At 36.8% G+C, this 22446-nt stretch overlaps 1 protein-coding gene across 4 annotated transcripts in view; it reads right to left on the bottom strand.

Annotated features, from left to right (window-relative positions):
• Positions 1 to 22446, bottom strand: part of CCSER1 (coiled-coil serine rich protein 1) — a 669891-nt gene that overhangs the window by 144797 nt on the left and 502648 nt on the right. For 2 of the 4 annotated variants that reach the window (XM_075149575.1, XM_075149576.1), the window contains one exon: positions 9032 to 9077. The exons of the other annotated variants lie outside the window; for them this stretch is intronic. In XM_075149575.1, coding sequence (XP_075005676.1) covers positions 9032 to 9077 — 46 coding nt within the window. The remainder of the gene's footprint in view (positions 1 to 9031; positions 9078 to 22446) is intronic. 4 annotated transcript variants of the gene reach the window in all.

Genomic DNA, 22446 nt, shown 5'->3' with positions numbered 1-22446 from the left:
AAACAGAAAATAAACTCTAAAGAAGATGCAACTTCAGAGGACTGCATCAGAAAACCCTTCTTTTCGTCCCCACCAGTGCTCCCCAAATTACAGACTCAGAGAAGCATTGGCTGGAAGAAGCCTCTGGAGGTTATCTTGCCCTGCCTCCTGCTTGGGACTACCACCAACTCCAGGCGAGCTCAGTCACGCCTCTGCCTGGCCAAGTCTTGAACATCTTTGAGGATGGAGATTTTACAACCCGAGTAACCTGTTCCAGAGCTGCACTACCGTCCCTGAGAAAAGTTCTTCCTAATGCTCGTTTTGTATCTGTCAAGCTGTAGTTTATGGCCTGTGCCCCTTGCCATATCATCTGTCACTATCAAGAAGATTAACTCTCAACCAGCTAGTAAGCTATCACAAACTCTTAAGGAACTATAGTTAAAAGCCACCTTTTTGTAGACACAAGCTCCAGCATTAGAGATATGGAATTGACAAATCCCTGAGTTCATGTAAAAGTTTCATGAATTTCTGTAGAAAATATAGAGCTCAGTCTTTAGGAAAATAGGTATTCATAATTTCAATCATGTATATTTTTCTGAGATATTAGAACTAGAGAGGTGTTACAGACCTTCTTCCCTCTTGTAGTGATCACAGAGATAGTCACCACAGAAATTACTAATGGAAATACAAAAAAAAATAGGGTGTAAACAACAATGTCTGTTGGAGGCTCCCATTTCTGCTCATTTTCATGGGAAAAAAACCAGCTTACAAAAAAACCAGAAGACTAAAGGTTTTCATATAGAAATTATTTTAAAACACTTTTATAATAATGAATTGTGTTTTACACATGTTTTGAAATACTTGACAGACCTTCCAAAAACATGCAATTACAGTTACTTGAGGTAGTTCAAGAAGCCCAGAGCAGGATGCTTTCTTTTTAAAATTGTCTTTGAAATTAATTTAGCAAGAGCCTACCTAATTTCAGTGGATTGCCTTAGTTTTCATCTTTTAACTTTCAAAAGAAGCCTAAAAGAATATATCTCATTTTTACACTATAATGGCACTGAAAGCAGAAACAAAAAAAAAACAGAACAAGCAAGTTCTCAGCTCATGGCTTCTGTACTCTACTTTCCCTTGATTAAGGTGTAATCAAGTCCGTGAATGCAAAGCAGGACAGGAAAAACTGATTATGTCTGAATTTGGTGAATCTCATGCTGATAGACTATTTATTTCAATGATGAAAGACTAAGTTTTTGAAGGGCTATTTTATTTAAACAGAAAACAGTATCTGATTTTTAATAAAATTACGACCATGGTGTTTTTTCTGTACTCAAGGATAAGATAGCCAAGATAGCAACAGCGTATTTGTTTTATTTCTTTTTCCATATTCCGGTGTAGTATGCAAATCAAACTTGAAGATTTTTAATGTACCACTGTACATATCAGTCTAATAAATACTATTCTCCCTCATCAAGCACAAACTGATGAAAACAAAAATTCATTTTTCTAAATTCCTCAGTGCTCCTAGGTACAGAAACACATCACTCAATGTAACACCCCTCTTGGGGAGTTCTGTGCTAGCACAATCTAAATGCAATAAAAATTCTTTTTTTAAGAAGAAATCCTTCTTTTCAATCATGGAATTAAGAAACAAAGACAAATAAAACCCACATGCTAAGCTATAAAATAAAAACTTTTTATTTCTGTTCTATATCTAAGCTCCATGGTTTTTAAAGTGGGTTCCAAGTTTGCTTAAACGAATTCTCTAGTCCCCAATGTTTTAAAATAATCACTTTTTAAAAACTTTCAATGTGCTAATGTTTGTTTCCATAGAAACAGGACTGAAAGCAGGAGCTGCTGTTAAAAGAATTAGAATTCTCTCCCACAAATGAAAGTCTTGAAAATAATAATATATTAATAAAAGTATTGTCAGAATATATATTTTCTCATTTTGCAAAAACAGAGTATGATCTTACATCCACTGGAGTTAATAGGACTATAACTTGTGATTACAATAGAATAAGCCTAAATTGCTAAGAACATATTACTGAGTGAAAAAACCTGATCAAAAGACTATTCAGTTAAATGGATAATTTCCTAATGAATTTTTAAATTAAATTTAGCAGGTGACTGTCAGATGAGGCCATTCTTAGAAATATTACAATGAAGAATTATGAGCCAAAAATGTAAAACAATAGATACTAAGGATTATTACTATTTACATAATTTATTGCTATTACTGTTGCTTAATTTTTTGAGAGTGAATTACTTCATTAAAACCTGATTGGAAGTCTTTTACAGTTAGTCAGATATGTTTCTAAACTCCAGCCAGACAGTAAATGAATCTATGGACATCATGCTGGCATAAACCTAAACTTCTATAGGATTAAGAACCTACCTATTTCACAGTAATTAGAATCATTAAGGTTGGAAAAGACCTCCAAGATCATCGAGTCCAACCACCAACCCAACACCACCATGCCCACTACACCATGTCCCTAAGCACCTCATCTACACATCTTTTAAATACCTCCAGGGATGGTGACTCAACCGCTTCCCTGGGCAGTCTGGTCCAAGTCCCTTGACCACTCTTTCAGTAAAGAAATTTCTCCTAACGTCCAATCTATACCTCCCTTGGTGCAACTTGAAGCCATTTGCTCTCGTCCTATCGCTAGTTACTTGGGAGAAGAGACCAACACCCACCTCACTATAACCTCCTTTCAGGTAGTTGTACAGCGCGATGAGGTCTCCCCTCAGCCTCCTCTTCTCCAGACTAAACAATCCCAGTTCCCTCAGCCGCTCCTCATAAGACTTGTTCTCCAGACCCTTCACCAGCTTCATTGCCGTTCAATTAGAGTTTTACGTTTTTCCCTCACAAAAGCCCTTCTAAGTGCGCCTCTCTCCATACCTTGTAAACATTTAAATACCCCCTGTAAGAAAATTAGTAACTTAAGAAATCAGAATTTACCTCCCCCAAAACCATAACTTCAGTCAAAATCTTGAAGAGAGAATCTATCCAGGATTGGCTTGCAGTTAGTAAGGTTTCTGAACTCACAAAAATCCTACCTGTGCAAAGAATCCTACTGAGTTAAGACACTGTGTTATTCGGATTGCTGCATAACTATAATTCTTAAGTCTGAAATGACAAAGACAACTTTTCCTCCTTTGCATCAGCCCCAATCACTTCACTCTCTGGATCAGCTTCTGTTATACTACATATATATACTACTATAAAGAAGAGCAGTGAAGCTGGTGAAGGATCTAGAGCACAAGCCTTATGAGGAGCAGCTGAGGGAACTGGAGTTGTTTAGCCTGGAGAAACGGAGGCTCTGGGGAGACCTTATAACTCTCTACAAATACCTGAAAATAGGTTGTAGCAAGTGGGTGTTGGTCTCTTCTCCCAAGTAATAAGTGATAAGACAAGAGGAAATGGCCTCAAGTTGTGCCAGGGAAGGTTTAGATTGGATATTAGGAAAAATTTCTTCACTGAAAGGATTGTTGAGCATTGGACCAGGCTGCCCAGGGAAGTGGTTGAGTCACCACCCTTGAAGGTATTTAAAAGACGTGTAGATGTGGTGCTTAGGGACATGGTGTAGTGGTGGATTTGGTAGTGTTAGGTTTGTGGTTGGACTCGATGATCTTAAAAGTCTTTTCCAACTTAAATGAGTCTATGATTAAGGCAGACATAGCCTTTGATAGCTCAGGTTTGCATGAAGTTTGGGGATTTCCCATCTGCACAGCTGAGAGAGGCCCTATGAATCAATATTGGTCACAGTGACAGCAGCACTGAGGGTTTGGCAGGATAGTTGCCATCAAGTTTGGAAGGAATCATGGCAAAGAGAACATCTGAACAGCTTCAGACTTTAAGCATTCTTCCAGACTTTCCACTGTTGAGGAATGAAGCAAAGCTATTGTTGCAACTCTCCTACACAAGGTATTATTGTGTACATACCTTTTTCTAGAGCTGACAAAAATTGCATATTCTGTGACACGCACAAAATATTTTCATCTTCAAAGGTTAATTTTTACCTTTTCATCACCTAATTATTTACACTACTGTTCTCAATAATTTGCTATCATGCTGCACATGCCTATTCAATTCCTTCCAGTTCTCCAGCCTAGTTAGGTTGACTAACCTGAATAATGTTGTGATTGTAAATTTTACTATGCAAATACCTTTGTTGTCATTCTGAAAGATGACATAGGTTTTTGCATCATTTCAAGCTGAAACCCGTCAAACAAGTGATACCAGTCTTACTATAGACTTTGAGACCCACCACTGAAATTGGTGATCCTGTGTGAGATTAAGACATTTAGCATTTTCTTAGTCAGATGTTCAGTCTGGAGAATTCATTGTATCTGGCCTATGGTTGGGGGGTGGGGGGAGTTTTGCACCCTTCTGTGAGGGTAAAATTTCCTAATAAAGATCAAAATACACTAATTTATTTTCATATGCTCACAATTTTTATCATACATAGAAGAGAATTCTGATAGATAAACCTTTGCAGAAAATATCATGGCTGGACTTTACAAATGTGCAGGTATTTTTAATAAGCTTTTTTTAGGCATTATTTCAACTAAACTACTACTTACATCTCTTGACTCTATATATTTTGATCAACTCTTGAAGAAAATGACTGCCAGTACTTTTTCTAAGAGAATCTATTTTTACTAGTAGGTTAGCCTGCTCATTTCTAAATTCCTTTAAAATTCTGAAAAAAGACATTTTAAATCTTTGAATTTGCAACTTACACTTTTACTATTACCACCTTAGGTTTTTTTCTATATTAGAAAACCATGCCCATGAAAAAGGTTTCTTCCTCCAAAATGCACCAAGATTCAAGGAAACAGTTAACTTCCCAGCATTGTATCTACCTTCCTTATTTTCTCCCTCTGGTTGACCAAAGAAGCCATCAACTCCTTTGAAATATCTTGACAGTGGGCAAGTACTTCTTTAAGATTGTTTTAATCACTTGAACTATCTACGCTAGGAATTCAACTCTTGTAATTTCCATTCTAGATATTTTCTGCTGTAATTTATACTTTAAAAAAATCACTACAGCAAATTTAAAATCTGAAGTATTTATGTTTGCCCCAAGTAATTAAACTTTGCTTGTGAGATTATAACATTAAAGTGCCATTTATCAACAAACTAAGGATTTTTCTTCCTTTAATTTTGATGTTAGGTTGGTTTATTTTTAACAGTGAATTTTTCATTGTATCAAATCCCCTGCCTAAAGGTTAGTTTAACTGCATTAGATTTTGGCACTTTTCTTATCAGTAGATGATATGAAATTCTTTGGATATAATACGGTTATTTCAAGTGTCTGATCCAATTTGTTCTGCCTGAAAGTTGATTGTCAGGTACCACATAACTGTATTGATTTCTGTTGAGATTCTACTTTGTTTCAGGAACATCTATTACAGAAAGGCTCTTTCTATGATATTTCTTCTCATTGATTTCTTCTTCTAAGTAGTGCTAATCAAAACCGGTAAGCATTTTTCATTCCCCAAATTACACATAAATGATAATATGTTTTCTTAAAAAGTACTGCCCACTGTCACCCTCAATTGGCAATCACTTACAGTTTGAGGACATTTCAGGTTAAACAAGAAAATGTTTGGAATAAAGTCTTGATAAAAAGTAACATAGATATAAAAAAGTTAAAGCTTTGTCATCTGGTACAAGGCCTACTAGCTTAATCCAATGGTTTAATAGAGGATATAAACTTAAAACCCTGACTCTAATACGTATTTTTGCAGGAGAAAAGTGCAGTTTAAATGAAATCTTGCAATGAACATATGCATTTTCAGAATTGTGGGCTTTACTCTTCTTCATGTAATACGCATGTTTAAATTGCACAGTATACCAGTTTCACTGGTGTATTTGTACTTCTGCTCCATGGACAAGTGACAGGACAAAGTATGATGGCTCTTCTTTCACTAGGGCAATTACATTGCAATTCTGCCCAAAAATCTGGAGCTGCATTTTGTTTTGATACAACATTTTATTTAGTCTTAACTGTATTTTGTAAATCTGTATTTTGCTTTTAGGTCAGCAGTACTCCAATGAACAAAGCTGGGTCATATAGCTATCATAACGGACTTCTTACAACATCTATATTCACTTTGGACTCCCCATTCAGTTTGTCCTCTGTCCTTGCATCTTATTTTGTTGCTAATTACAGATGATCTCATATTTATGGTCAGTTTGGATTGTATGTTCCTTTATTTCCACTTCTGATGGTGTCTTCATTGTAAAACAGAAACGAATTCACAACCTATTCCATTTCAAAAGGCAAGTTTTTATCTTGTGGAAAGGATTCTTAATTCCCATATTGGAATTTTTTAGTTATCCTTGTACTCAGTGTCTTATAGTTTACAGTCAGAGTGTTAAAATGCCCCATCAGTAGAAACTTGTTGCTTTAAAATGTTATATAATCAGTATCTTAGTTTCAACCACTCATTACTTCACCACATTTCACCAGCAGCTTTTCTGGACCCTGGGCTAGAAGAGGAAATGTCATAACACAGCATTGGCACAGATGCCACTCAACGTCTATGATATCTTTGGATGCCCAGAGCTGCATGACTTCCCAGTGACTCGCAATACCACCACTGAGCCTAGCCTGCTCACTCTGGAGGTAAAGCAGCCACAAGTCCCCAGTAGTCTAAAACATCTCGCATGACCTCAGATCAAATTAATCTTGCCACTTCTACTGCGGTGGAGTTATGGTAGGATCACTGGTAACATCAGTTGGAAGAAAACATAGCCTGCCTTTGAGTTTTTATGTGATAGGACACAGCATTTGTCCAGTAGCATTCCTGCTCTGGATTCCCAGACATCCTCATTTCCCATTTTTGTACGTGAACAACAATAATGTTGAATGCTTTGCAAGGACCAGAAAAGTTACCACCAATGACTAGAAGACAAGCTTAGGAAGTTCAAGCTCTAATTTTAGCTTCCTGTTAGAACTTTGCCACAACATATTCATAGTTCCATATAATCTTCCTTCCAGTGCACATAAAAGCAGAAAATCGCTGGCTGAAATATTTTTTCCCCTTTTTTTCCCCCCGATGTTACAGATTCCCTTATTTATGTGTTTCTTTTGCTTATATTTGCTTCACAGTTAAGCCACCGACACATTCTATATATGCAGTTTTAAACCTACGTCTCCCATCTCACCATTTCAGTGATGTTAGTTTTACTGTTACTTCATCAGCTAATCATAGAGATTCTGACCACTTCTTCCAACCTATTCATCCACATATTTAACCCAGCCATTACCCATTCCTCTGTTTACTTCACAGTTCTGCATCTTCATATAGGTACAATAAACTTCATTCTGCCCTTCCCACACCTTCCCGTATCTTCATATAGGTACAATAAACTTTATTCTGCCCTTCCCACACCTTCCCGTATGTTCAACTTGACACTTCATTATTCATCTCAGACAGGGACTCCATACAAGGAAGGAAGCTATCAACAATGATATCATGCACATTTCTGATTATAACTAAGCATGTTAAAGCGTGTTATCATCGGTGTGCTTCCAAAGCCTTCACTGATTTTGTTAATCATGTAGACCAGTGGCAGGATTAGTTTAAATGAAACTAAGCTACACAGCAATTTGAATTTTCATTTTAGCAGACTGCTAAGTGTCATACATATGGGATAAAAATAACAACTTCAGCATTGTTTTTCTGAAGGATTCAATGAGAATATTAATTTAATTCATTCCACCATACCTTAAAATAATGGTAATAGGAGCACAAATATATTTCATGAACAGTGTTTCATCTTGATACTTTTTTCTCCCCTTAGATATACCCAGTAGAATAGGCACATCTTCGATAATTGCACAAAAGAAAGGACAGTCATACACAGGTCATATTTTTTGTTACTTTTGCAACACCCACACTCAGACAAATGTTGTATGTTTTCCTATGAATACACAGGAGCAGCATTGGTGAATTTTTGCAAGCAACACGTTTCAAGACTGCCAACAATGAAGCATCGTTCAAACTGCACTGTATTTTATGAATAAGCCCGTAATGTTATATTACGATGAATCTATTTGACATTCAGCGGTGTGATGCAGTGCATAGTAATTATAATAATGCAGTGTATGGCTGTAGCTTATTATATGCATATGGAAGACATCAAGGTCTTTAGGATGGAGATTTAACTCAAGGTAGGAGGAGAGAGGCAGAAATAGACTCAAGGAACGTAAGAAAGTCCTCATCTCAAAGTCTGATGGTGTTCTGAGAATCTATGTATTCAATATACACACTCACACGCGCACACTTAAAAGCAGCAGAGAGATCATCTTGAATTAGAATGTAAGCCTTTCTCTTCTTTTTTAAAAAAATATATAGCACATTATGTTTGTGATTTCTTGGTTTTTGGGTGGACAATGGGATTTTTTTTTTTAATTTAAAAGAAATATTATCTATTGTCAATATTTCCAATGGATTTAAGGAAAAAAAATGAATGAGATCCCTCTATAAAAGTTCCCTTTCCTCCCAACTCAGGGGATGGACGTGTTCTTCAAACTAATTAGAAGGAAAGTCTTATAAGAAATACAGCTGGTCTCAGTAACATCTGCCTTACACCATATTGTTTATTTTTCCATTTCTTAATTTTTTGAGATCCAGATTCTTTGTTTGCACATTAGAGAGATTAATTTGAAAAAAAGGAAAGAGAGATTCTTTAGTTTTAACAATGCTACTCATTAATATTTTGAACACATGATCTGAGGATAGTATTCTTATTCCCCTCCAGACTTTGAGTCATTATGGTATTTTCTTCCCTTCTTGCAACTCTATAGTGCACAGCGCAGCCCCAATTTATGATGTGCCGAACAAAACACAACAAAGAAATAAAGAAGGGGTCAATAGAAGCTGTTAGCTACAAACACGTTACAGGCAATATACAACACCAGTGGTTGAATATTGACCTCAGGGCATTAACTCTATATTGGCATGCCATGCTACAGCACATGAACACATAGTCATCTTTACAACACAGAGCGGAATTTAAGAGACTCACATAATTGCCTGCGAGAAGGTACAGGAGCACTTCCAAATGCTGTGCCCTGTAAATAAAACACATTTTTTTTTTTTTGGAGCAAAGGATGTCAGATTAACAGCAGCAGCAAATGAAAAAAGTGACAAGACATGAAGAAAATGAAGGCAGTGAAACGAAATAGAGACTGTTTAGATAGAGGAGCTTGTTATTACTGAAGAACTGCAGTTCCTATTTTCAGATAAACGTAAATTACAGTGGGGAACTTTCTATGAGTAATCCACCCATCAGCGGACACATGAACCAAAAAGAGAGAAAAAAAGAGAGAGAGAAAAAAAGAAGACAGGAAAAAAAAGTATCAGCATAAGACAGGCACGCTCACACTTGTCAGAAATTAAATTTGATGGAAAGAACAATGTACAGAGCATATATTAAAATGAATTCCTTTACAAAAATAAGAAGGCTCAATTACACCAATGTCTTAGCTGATACTGTCACTGTTTGAAGGTAAAGTACATTTCAAACAGGTAGGAAGGAGAGCGAGCACAGTACAGTTTGGTTCCTGCCACTTCCTCCTCATCTTCTCTCCAAAATTCTTTAACAAGTCCTCACTGGATCAGTTTGATGACAGCTAATAGGAAGCAGCTTTATTAAATCCCCGATCAATAAACGCAGTATGCTCTTTCAGTAGACAGAGTGCTTCATCCTGTGTGTATTATGCCAGCAATTACCACACATCTCTGAAATACCAACTGTGCATGTAAAAAAAAAAAAAAAAGAATCAAATGCCAAGCAAGTCATACCAGTTGGGATCTGTAGGCAAGCCTCTTCCCAATGCCATCCCCTATCCCCACCCCTCAAAAAAACCCCCAAACCCAGAAGAACAAACTAACAGAAAGAGATCAAAAGGATGACTAGGTAAAGAGAAACTCTAGTGCATAAAATTTGAAGAGCAGTGTTGAAACAAACTATGTTGCCTCGTTCTGAATCTAGATCATGAATCAGAGCTTTGCTTCCAGTTTGTGTCCAAGACTGCATCCTCCTTCCCAATGTAAAAGGGCATACTGATCATTTGGACTGGGCAGTCAAGGATGATAATTACAGTAATATTTAGAATGCACTTACTGCCTTAAAAAAAAAAAAAATCAGACACCTGAAACTTATCAGAATTGAGTGGAGTTTAACTCCCTTTGAAGTAATTTTGACTTCCACCGTCTTTTTGAATTCAAGGCTGGAAACTGATTTACCAGGTATTTAGATAGCGCTAGGCATTTGTTCTTTGAGATAATTTTCTCTTTCATGTCTTATAAAATTCTGTTTTTCTTTACCTAGGAAGAGTGAAGCATATATATGCATAACAAGAAAGCCCCACAGAGAAACCATCTTTACACCACTGCTCCCATACCACTTTATTTAAGGAACACCAGGATAATTAGGATCATTCATCACTTCAGATGCCGTGGTTGTACCGCTGAGACCACAGCTTGCTACGCTGTGGCCACATGCAGCACTGGGTAGCTCTGCAAGAAGCCATTTGTCTCACTACGGCCCAAGCTTGTCGCTCTGAGACTAACTCCTTCCTGCAACTGTAGTGAGAGGTCACAGCCACCGCAACAAGTAGCCAAGGGGGCAAGCTGTGGTTAACTAGTGTTGGGGCAGCAAAAACACACTAGCTGCCTCCCTTGTTTCCGAGGTTGCATATGCTGCTAGGAAAAGGCAGTAAGCTCTCCAGCAACACAAGCAGGCAGTGCTCAAAGCCCCTTCCTCCAGGGCAGGCAGTGCCCTGCAAGTGCACTATCCCCCAACCCCACTGCTATTTCTGGAGTTATTTCAGCACTGCCAAAGTCCGCCTTTACCTCCAGCTAACTTCTCAAAGTAACCAAAGGACAAGTTGGTCTGGGTACCAAATCTAATTGTACATTTGGTACTTAAACTAGTTCTTCAGTAACTACTAAGGCTTTACCAATTATTTCCAGTGCTTCCTTAACTGTATTTTGTTTGCAAAAGACTTATTTGAAATACTAAGAATACAGGTATTCATCTCAGGCAAAGCTAGAAGTATTGAAGAATAGACATTGCACAAGGGCAGTACCAGAGCCATTCTGCCAACCATATGCTATCCTGCTTTGCTTAAAGGCAGCTTTCTAGCAAAGCTGAAGTACACAGTGGTACCTTATATCAAGGTACCTCCTAAAAGTAAGTTTTCAATTCATCATTTAAAGACATTGAAATATTTGTGAAACCGTATGTAAAAACAAAAAGCACAAAGTAAATTAGTCTGACAATGGTCAGCTGACTGCTTATTTAGTCAAAGTACTTTTTTTCTACGCTTTGAATGTGTAGTATCTACATTTTTTCCCCTCATGAATCAAAACCAAAACATTTAAACAGCCTCAATTTACACAAATCCATCAACCAAAGAATTGGGAATTTAATTATTCATTGTTAGTTACTATTATCGCTACTGACACCAATTAAGTAATATATTTCTAATGACATAACACTCCATTGAAAAGCAAGATGCCAATGAATTTGACTGCATTACTTGTTAATGTTTCTGACTTCCAGAGTGAATGGCCTTCTGGGGGGAAAAGGATACATGTTTTTATCTTTTAACAAGGCCTTCCTTTCCTTTTTTCCCCTCATACTCCAAAAATAAATGTTACCCTTCAATATCATCTGGCACAATGACAAGGAGCATTTTTCAAAACTAAGCCAAGTTTCAGACATTGCCCATGGAAAATCCAGGCTCTGCTGGAACTCTTAGTAGTTTTAATCCAGTTTTAATCACATATAGCTTTTTTTCTGTCCTCTGTGTGGTATAACACTTAATCCTAAAGGTGTCTAGGCTTCCATGATGGCTTCAGTGGTAAGTACTGTATTAAGTTTTCCAAGCGCCCTGTGGTTCCTAGAAATGTAGAGCCTTACACAGGGATAAGATAATGCTATTAATAATGTATTGGCGTTGTAGATGACTAATTAGCTTGTAGTTACTAAGTTAATGATTTATAAAAGTTAGCACACTCATCTGAAGCTTCTAAGTGGCTAACCCTTCCCTATCTTTTTGCTGCATAATTTTAACTAAGAGATCACTTACAGAATAGGATCTCTCAAAATATTGCTCTTAGTATACAGCAAAGTTTGAATTTGGATTCATCTTTAAATACTGTTGCATGCATTATGCTCGCCATAGGACACAGAAGTATGTTAATCATTTCCATACACTTTAAATGTACGTAACTCATTTTCATTTAAAATGCTTTTAAGTTCTTTTAGAGGGTACATAAAACATGCTAATGATGGCATCTTCTAGACTTTTATTATGTAAATGCACAGAACTGAGGTGCAGATTCAACATCTCGGGATCACTGTGCAAACATTTTTTTTTTTTTGGTTGATCACTCTGCCTATGTCAGCTCAAGGTCACTTAATTTTTTAATGCTAAAATCCCAGCAAGTCCATGCTGTCACTGATGAGAAGCAGGAAAAAAGTTTTCAGTAAGGAAACTGAAAAAAAGTTGCTGTTTGTGATCAAAGACCTTTCTGGAGGGAAGGTCTAAAAATGGAGAGCCCCTACATTTCACTTTTGAATATACAGGTGAGGAGAAAAGAGTCATCAGTATCTGAAAAGTCAGAGCTCAGCAGCTGAGAAAGAATCCATCAAGATCCAGAAGCCTCTAAAAGTGAAGCTGTCAGGATGCCTCATTTATAACACCCAGCCTATTCAGTGGATTGATGAGAGAAATACAGTTTTTAGGACTGCTTTGCACGTGAACACAGTATGATGACAAAATGCACCTGCTCGGGTCTTGCTTCCTGCCTAGTTCTTACATCCTGTGGCACAAAAAAACGAGTATTGAGATTTCAGTCCGAAGTGCTTGCTGGCCTGCTTGTCCTGGGAGGGCCAGAGCTCATCCTCTAGGATTGAACTGCTAAACCAGTCAGCATCTTCTACCTGCAGATGCAAGGCACATTCACACACTTTTTGGAATTAAAAAAAAAAAAAAAAAAAAAAGAGGCTTAAGAGCTCTGTGCAACCATATTCATTTACTTAATATTACTGTAGCATCAGATGCTGAACTAAGCACTAATCAGTTAGTTAACTCATGCTTAGGATAGATTCCCTAGGAAGTATGTTCCCTTTGAAAGCCAGACAAAGACTCATTTTTCTGTATGTTCCTGTGCCGTGCAATTCAGTGTTACAATCCCTGCTCCTCATGAGGGAAAAATAAGAGAGGCTTTTATTTTACCTTTTCTGCCTCCATATAACATATCCTCAGCATCCCCTCATAGTTAATGCAGGACTGTTTGATTATCCAAGACATCCCTAAAGTGAATGTGGATTCAGAAGAAGGATTTTATGCACCAGACAAGCAGATACACTGTTGTTCAGTCAGTCATTTATAATTTCTTTTCACTTAGCTTTCAGAAATGCAATCAGAACATTACAAAACTCGGTTCTTTTTGAAAACACTATCAATTTTTAATCTTGTCAAGGTGAGAGTATGACACAGTTTCTGTCAGAAGTCACGGTTAAGTATTCACTGGAAGCTCCAATGGACTCAGCAAGGGAATCTAGCATTTAGTTCCTACAGCTATTTTATTTCTCACATCGAACAAAATCAGTTACTGTCAATTTTTTAAAGTAATGACCACAAATGCCAGCCAGCCTAAATATTTGTGACTGTAGCTATTCTGGGACAACAGCAGCAAGGAAGTCCGAATGAAAAGGGTTCACAATGCAACCTGTTCAATGATGCAAAACATTTAAGTATGTATTAGTTTGCTGTTTGAACGAAGCCTTTCAGTTAAAATACTTTAGCAATTGCATACATTTCCTACATCTCTCCAAACTCTAACGTTATGAGTTCACCTGTTATTAACTGTATATAGTGACTGAAGTTCTCTGGGTTCACCTCGAGCAACTTGGAAGTCTGAGTACTACAATATATGAAATGATCAAATCAATTCAGCTGAACTGAATACCCCCTCTGCAGCATAACTACACAAATATTGCTGTTCTTTTTGTGTCACTTTCTACGAGGAATCTCCAAAGATGTGTATTGACAACAGACCAATCAATGCTGAACAAAATAAGAGAGCGCTCACTATCCATCAAATGAATGTTTTTCCAGTAAGTGCTCTTTTCTCTTAGAGCACAAAACCTACCCATTACATGGTTAAAAAGGCACTAATTAAAAAAAAAACAAACCCAAAACTCCAAAATCAGCCCCACTTCACCCAGCCCCAGACTATGATTTTTAAAGAGGCTACTCATGGTAGGCAACATTTTCCCTAGACAAAGCGCATAATTCTTTGACATGAACTTTGAAAATGAACGTATCCCTTTTTCTCATCATAGAAATGAGACTGGTATCTCAGAATATTTCAGAGCACTACTAAGAATAAAAAGCAGAGTCTTAAATGACAGGCTATACTGAAGTCTCAGTTATTATCACATAAGAAATGTTCAACCGATCTCACAAGAGTTCTGAAAGATAATTCCTTGTCAATACAAGATGGCATAATACCACTGACGCATAAGATTGCCCAGAAACACAAAAACTTGCTGGATCACTACCACACTCTCCTGTAAGGGCAGAATGAGTTTCTTTCACAGATAGAGCAAATATTAAAACAGGAAACTGTGCTCTGATACAATAGCTTTCACTTGCATCACACAGCACTTCACTGGTTGTGAAATGATGCACAGAGTAGCATGCTGCTACTCTGAGTTGGATCTACTAGTTTTCCAATGCAATGTCACTCTTAAGTGGTTCTAAAAAAAAAAATTAATTCAATATAATGACATTAGCATGTCTTCAGATATCATGGTGCTACCATATTCTAAAACATGCAGACTTTTACCAAACTTCATGTCCTTTTCTCCAAGGTTTCAGTTTTGGTGCAAGAAACTTGCTCAATACCTTCTTGATCACTTAATTTTACTGTGCACTCTCAACCATTCTCAGCACAAACATCTAAAAAGCCCTTTGCACAACTGAAGACCTATATCTAGCTCTCCAGTATCTCTCCATTACCATAATATGATCCATGGCCCCCTTAACCTCTTCCAACTGCATTTAGAAAGCAGCTTGTAACAGCGGATTTCACCATGTGAGTCCCTACTCAACCCTTCATCTTGGTACTAATGTCCCACGTCTTATTCTTCCATAAATGCCTGAGATGCCTGCTGTAGGTTTCTTCATTTCAGGCCATGGAAATTCACTCATTTTGTTTTTAAGATTTTTATCATTTTTGATAAAAAAAAAAACCCTGCTTTTTGTCACACCACCTATTTTTGTGTGAGCTGATTCCACGGTACTATGTTTGTTAGGATAGCTCTGACCTGTTTTTTACCTGAAATTCATATACTGCCTTTTAGCCTTCACTCCATTTCTCATTTTAAAAAATTCCCATTTAAAATTTTAAGTGCTGAGACCATTTCTACTTATGTAGAATTCATCCATTCTTCAGGCTCATTTTGACAAGTTGAAGAAATGATCATTTGAATACAAAGACGTGGAGAGTTTGATACATTGGAAGAATAATCACCTGCATAAATATAAATGAAAAATTGTAGTCAAAGTAGTAGTATTAAAGAGGAAGACCAAGGCTTTAAAGCAAAACTCAAGCAGAACAGGAATTCTTATTCCTTTTAGAAAGATGAGATTAGAAAATGCTAAAAAAACCCAAGCAAACAAAAAACGCCACTTTTCACAAGCAATTGTTTACAACTTAATCTCTTTTATAGCATTATCCAACATTCAGTCTTTACAATCCCTCTGATGAAAAATTGCTTATCATTTGTGTCTTCTTCCTTTATTAGATTTCAGATTGCAATGTGTTTTACCTTAAACAAAGAAACAAGAAAAAATATTTTGTTCCTATGGTGGCCTGAAATACCACAAGGCCTTCATACAACTTCAAAATATTTAAAGCTATGTGCAATTGAAGATGATAGCACAGCAATTGCACATATTTATTTTCACTTTTTTTGAAAGCTATGCCAGGCATGAACAAAATTACTAAAAGAAAATAGCCTCAAGAGCAAATGCGGTTTCATAGTCTATAGATAAGTATAAATATGTTCCTCTTCCAAATATCTTCCAAACTGAAGATATAGCTCAATAAGGAAGACATATTTCCATCTTAAAGGTATCAGTAAATATTTTACTAGCAGTCTCTTGGCACATTTTCAATTCTGAATCAACATTTACATGCACTTCTCAGCAATCTGCTTCCACATGTAAGTGAAAGATCCTAAAATACACTTTCACACCACAGTTTGGATTGCAATCTCATAAGGCCAAACTATACATACTACATTAGAGCTAGATGCAATCAGACAAGGCAGTAACAGTCTTTCTGGGCAGCTACAGTCCCTTATGTGATAGCAATAGGATAATTGTTTCAAATGGATAATCCAGCTAATGTTTCTGTATAGCTAGCTTGCATTTGTTGATTGGTTGCTTCCTTGCAACTATCTTACTAGCAACAACAATCTGCTCAAATTGCTTAGGTAGAAACTTCTTATAAACTGTGAATTCCTGCATGCCTCAACATCTGCTGAAATACTATTCTTCCATTTAAAAAAAAATTTGTAAACATAATAAAAAAACCCATGAAATAGGAAAATATTAACTCATTTGCAGACATCTCATTCACACTAGAGATGTTATGTTACATTAATTTCTTAATCACTTTATGACCTGTCTGATTCTTTATCCTCTCAGGGGACTCGACTTAAGAGAACTTGAATTTAGCTATCCCTGCCTTCAAGCTTGTACAAGTTGTTTTAAAGCCACCCTGCTTTGCTCATTTAAGCCTCTCATTAACTTGGTCTTACAGGCCTCTTAGGCACTTTTGCCTATGACCTCTTTCATTCAGAGCATATTAACTGTTCAGTAAAATTGTTTCTATTTTAGGGCTGTGCACTGGAAATTCAGACTGAAACTGCTGGGCAGCTTCAGTACTTAGTCAACTTTCACCACTTCTCTCATTCTCATCAGCCCCCTGTTCCTGCCAAAAGCCACCCTTCTGCTGACAGTCTGATCCAGGCTGATGCCATGTATTTGGGTCCTCTTACCCACCTTGATTTTTCTATGAATGGCCACCTTTTGTCTGCTTGTAGCTGGTTCATAACTATGATATCCAGTTCTGCAAGGTGATGTTCAGCCATTGTTTGGCACGCATAAAGGATCCCATTAAAAACAACAACAACAAAAAGGAACACATCGCGTTATATAGCAAGTCAATTTGACATATATTTTAAGGACAATTAGAAGACTTCTATAACATAAATTGTCACATTATTAGATAGTGTGTCCCAGATGCATAAAAGAAGCACCATTTAAGTTTGTTTAACATCAGAAAAATACTATTTGCTGATATTACAATTAATACAGCACTGTAGATGGCTTAAAGAGCAATGGGTACCTCACCGCCTCTCAGAGTGTGTTAACTTTCCAGGTGGGGTGGATGTCATTTCTGATGTGAACCATCTGGCTAAAAGCAACCCCTATGGCTGAATCTGACACTGGTCAGGAATACACATAGTGATTCTGAGACATGGCTACACAGGGGTTTTTTTGAAGATTGGTCTTGTTTATTCCTAAGTTAGTCTCTGCTTCAGCCATAGGAAAATTTATTCATTAGATTCAAAGGGAGACAAAAAGGCAAATGATTCTGTTTGTGAAGTTAATTCTTTTCGCTTCCCATTTTTAGCTGCTGTTGCTTCTGTCAACGCAAGTCTTTGTCTTCAAATATGTACATATGCAAAGTGTGTTTGGAACATACAAGTAACACTTCAAAAAATGCATATGATGTAGATGTATGCACATGCCATTGACTGATTATCACAGAATCAGCACCATTCTATTCGGAAGAGACCTCAGTTGGTCACCTAGTTCCCTGTCCTGGTTTCGGCTGGGATAGGGTTAAATTTCTTCCTAGTGCTGTGTTTTGGATTTAGTACGAGAAGAATGTTGATAACACACCGATGTTTTCAATTGTTGCTAAGTGCCCTCCTAGTCCAAGGACAGCTCCCATGCCTACTGACTGAGCTAGGTACACAAGATGGGAGGGAACATAATCAGGACAGCCAGCCCAGCTGGCCAATGGGGTATTCCATACCATGTGACGTTATGCTCAGTATATAAATGGTAGGCGTGATCCAGGAAGTACCGATCGCTACTTGGTTATCGGTCAGCGCGGGTGGTGAGCAATTGCATTGTGCATCACTCATTTTGTATATTCTATCATTATTTATTATCATTATTTTCCTTTTTCTGTTCTATTAAACTGTCTTTATCTCAACCCACGAGTTTTTCTCACTCTTACCCTTCCGATTCTCTCCCCGTCCCGCTGGGGGGGCGGGGGGAGTGAGCAAACGGCTGCGTGGTATTTTGGCTGCCTGCCAGGTTAAACCACGACATCCCTCTCCTGCTCAAAGCCAGCTGTCAACAATGACTTCTGACTTAATCACCCCTAAATTAAAAATTCAATATAAAGAAGGGCAGAGACCATTGGATGATTATATCTAAATCAGAATATAACACTGCAGTAAATGTTTGTATAAAGTTAAACTGAATGCCTAGGGATTCACATTCCAGCTTTAATTTAGAGTCAGAACCTAATGCTGGAGCACACATTTACTGCTACCTTTTCAGCTCATATTTCCACCAGACCTCATTTATTTCTAAAAAAACCCTCCTGTGCTTTCATAAAAAACAGTATTAATGCTAAAAAGAAATATATGCCAATGAACAATGAATGTGTGAAATTTGGACTTTTCTCCCTATTGCAAACGGCAAATCTATTCACATGCTTAGAAAGTGCAGACCTGCAACATTTGGTTTGCCACATTAAATAAATACTTCCACAGTTCTGTATACTATTTCTTGTAATGGTCTCTGTTTGAAATATCCCAGCAAGACAAACTCATTTTCTTATTTTTAAGGGATGAATATGAAGTTTGTTCAAATCACCATGAATGCGATTACCACTGCAGGTTTTGATGTGATTACATTACAGGTCTGACCAAAAGTCACTGGAAATCTTTCACAGCCCAAAGTAATTTCTTTTTGTGCAAGATTAAATACAGTATGGAGCTCTCTATATATATCTCAGTTGTCCACACACAGTCAGGCACTCTGAATCCTCAAGCTGTCTGAGAAGATTTTTTAAAGTTCTTGCTTAATTGGGTTCGTTTTAGTTTTATCTGCCACAAGTAACACGAGTAGATAACATGAATAACATGACAACACAAATAACACTAGCAGAATTTTTACGTGACTTTTTGCTTAATTAAACTAACTTGATGGCTCAATCAGGAAAGTGAGGATTATAGTTTAAAAATACATATCTATAAAAAAGAAATCACATGATTATACACAAGAAAAAGGTGATTGACTGCCAAAGAAAAAAAGGAATGGTTATTAGAAGATGTAGTTTTCATCAAGAAAAATCTCAGTCAGTATTTCATTGCCACCTGATCAATGCTTGGTGGCCCTCGTGAAACAGTATTAGGACTCCTGGACCCAACTGGTAAATGCTCACAGTACTGCAGGGGGTGGGGATGGGGGAGGCAGGGAGGGAGAAAACATTATTGTCCTTGCTCAACAGAAAAATCAAAAATTGACTGGACACAAGCTCTCCTCTTATGCCCCAGAGCTGAAGCAAACTGTTATTTGAGAAAGATTTTGCTGCTGAGATCTATGTTAATTTGTATCACCTTCAAACAGAAGACTTCTTTTTTTCAGACTGTTGATTCAGCTTTGCTTCAAAACCAAATTAAAATATAAATAAAATACATACCATACAAGAGAAGGGACAGGATTCTGGATATATCTCATTTTTATTTTTATTTTACAGCAGTGTGACAAGCTCTCAGAATTTAATTTCAAACCGCCTGGTAGCAAATGTCTTAATTTCTCAGCTCCTGAAGACAGTTATCTTTCCTGTCTATTCTTTTCCCTTCAAAAGAAAAATCTTTCTTTTTTGTTTTCAAAATAGGTACATAAGAGTGTCTTGGAAGTTGAACCTTACAAATAATAATGAAAAAAAAAAAAACAACAGGCAAATTAAAACCACAAAAATTTTTATGATTCCCACACCTAAACCATAGTCTGATTGATGTATTCATGGTTTGACCCACTTCTTTCAATATCTGAGGTTCTGAATTGATACAATAAAATATGATTCTTTATTGAACTGATGGTCAGCCGTGAAGTTTGCTATTAGATCTAGCTTTGCTAATTTTCTTGTCTTTGTTTTCATGTAGTTTTATATTTTTATATACATATATATATATTTTTTTTAAAAAAAGTTAATTTGACCTATGCCCACCTGAGCAATATAGTATTTCACCTTTTTTGGCATGTAATACAGGCTACCCATCATCTTTTTACAGAAGCCTTTTAGCATAGTATTTTAATAGCATGTTAGCTGTTTAAGGAGTTTATTGAAAAAACAACACAACCTTATACACTGCTGCAGGGAATTACTCTATTATTAATTTGTGTGGTGCTATTACTACCTGAATATTTCTATTGCTGCTTGATTTTATACTTTCTCCAGTGGTGAGGGCTGGCACACCTTCCAGAAACACTCTGTTCCATTTAGTCCTGTTCCTTCCTCAAAATTAATCTAGAAATAATCAGTGGAACGCTATTTTTTCCAACCTCTTATACCAAAGTGTTTTCAAAACAAGTGAACGCCTTGTAACTACATAAAACATTCTGAATGCAGCTCAGTCCCTTGCCTTTGTTCTTTATCAGATGCCCTGACATCTTGTTAATGCATATTTCCCTAAGAATATAATGCTGCATGCCTCACACAAAGGGCATGCGGCATAACAAAACCTAATTTGGCTCCAAACATTTCTTCCTTCCCACACTCTGCAACTGAACTAATATTTTTATGCAGTCCCAATATGGAAGAGTCTTTTTACCACTTGGTGCATTAAATTAGATTTACTAGTAGTGCATATGCCATAATAAATTCCAACTTTTTACTGAATGGACAGTAGGCTATGAGGAAAAAAATCCTAAGTAGCTTCATCAATGAGGCATAAACCAAGAGAAAACTAAAGGCAGAGGGGTGGGGACAAAAATGAGGAAACAGAAGAAATTGAGAAACCTGGGTAGAAAGTTGACAGACTAAATGTTTACTTCTCTCTAGAATCAATTACAATGCCAAGAAGATCTCAGCTATAGCACATGGATGATGCTAGTAGCTGTGTGGAAATTACTTCTAATAAACACAGCTCCAAACATGACTAAAAATAAGGCAGGTGATATTTCTACTTTGAACTCCAAACTGCTGAAGACGTTTTGGGTTTAGGTTTGGGTATCTTTGAAATTCTCGTTTGATTAGAGCTGATTCACAGCAACATCTAACACAGCTTTGTGCAGCTGGAGATACATTCAAGCTGTGTCTAGTCTTCTAATTGAAACTTCATAACTTCCCAAATCACGGATATAGCTCTACTACAAAACAGATGAGATTAGATATGAAAAAAAGAGTAACTATTGGAAAGGAGGTTATTAAACACAGTAGAATTCTGCATGACAAGGCAAGATATTACAAGGAGTCTTTTGATGAGGGAATTGTTAGTTAGACACATACATACACATGGGATTTGATACTATACCAAAGTTTTTAGAAGTACCACAAAAATGATAGTAACATCTGTTTGTTTTCTGTATTACTGACAAAAGTCACCTTGACTTTTCCATACTATTCTGGGGTGGTTTTTTTTTTCTTTTTTACACAGCCTTGAGGCTATGTTCCTGTCAAAGAAAGGAAACCAGCTATTAAGAACTAATGATGACAGAAAAAACTGTCCTAGAGTGATAGTTGTAAAGATAATGACAAACATGGATTTTGAAAATGCTTCCCCTCTCCCTTTAAAGAATGTCTACTATAATAAGAAAAAGGTATTACCAAAAGCATGAAGTATACATGCAGCAGCTTGTCTGGAAGTTAAGGGCACATTTTTTCTGTCTCCCAATTTAACAAACATTTAAATTGACATTTAAAGGGAAATCAAAGAAAAAACCCTCTTTTAACTTTGAATATGCTCTATGCATTAGAACTCAAAAGTTTCTCATAACAGTACCAACGGGGTATTTGTCTTCCCATCAAAGAACTTTTACCTCTGATTACTGTCAGACTATGCATCTCATTGAGACAAGAGTTTAACTATTATAAACAAAGAAACAAAAAATTATAACTGCAAAAGCTATTTTAAAAGCTGCCAAGGTGTGACTAATAACAACTAATGTCACATTTAGAAATCAAATCCTCATTTACAGATCATCTGCTGCCCAAATGACACACCTCCAAATAGAGATCCCATCTTTATTGAATTGCTTTTTCTGAAGTGAAAGCCATATGATTAAAATGGTTTATTTCGCTACCCACTAAGAATCATAC

Source organism: Calonectris borealis, chromosome 4, assembly GCF_964195595.1.
Source record: "Calonectris borealis chromosome 4, bCalBor7.hap1.2, whole genome shotgun sequence".
Classification (NCBI taxonomy): domain Eukaryota; kingdom Metazoa; phylum Chordata; class Aves; order Procellariiformes; family Procellariidae; genus Calonectris; species Calonectris borealis.
The sequence above is the reverse complement of the archived record's forward strand: the minus strand, read 5'-3'. Positions and strand labels throughout refer to the sequence as shown.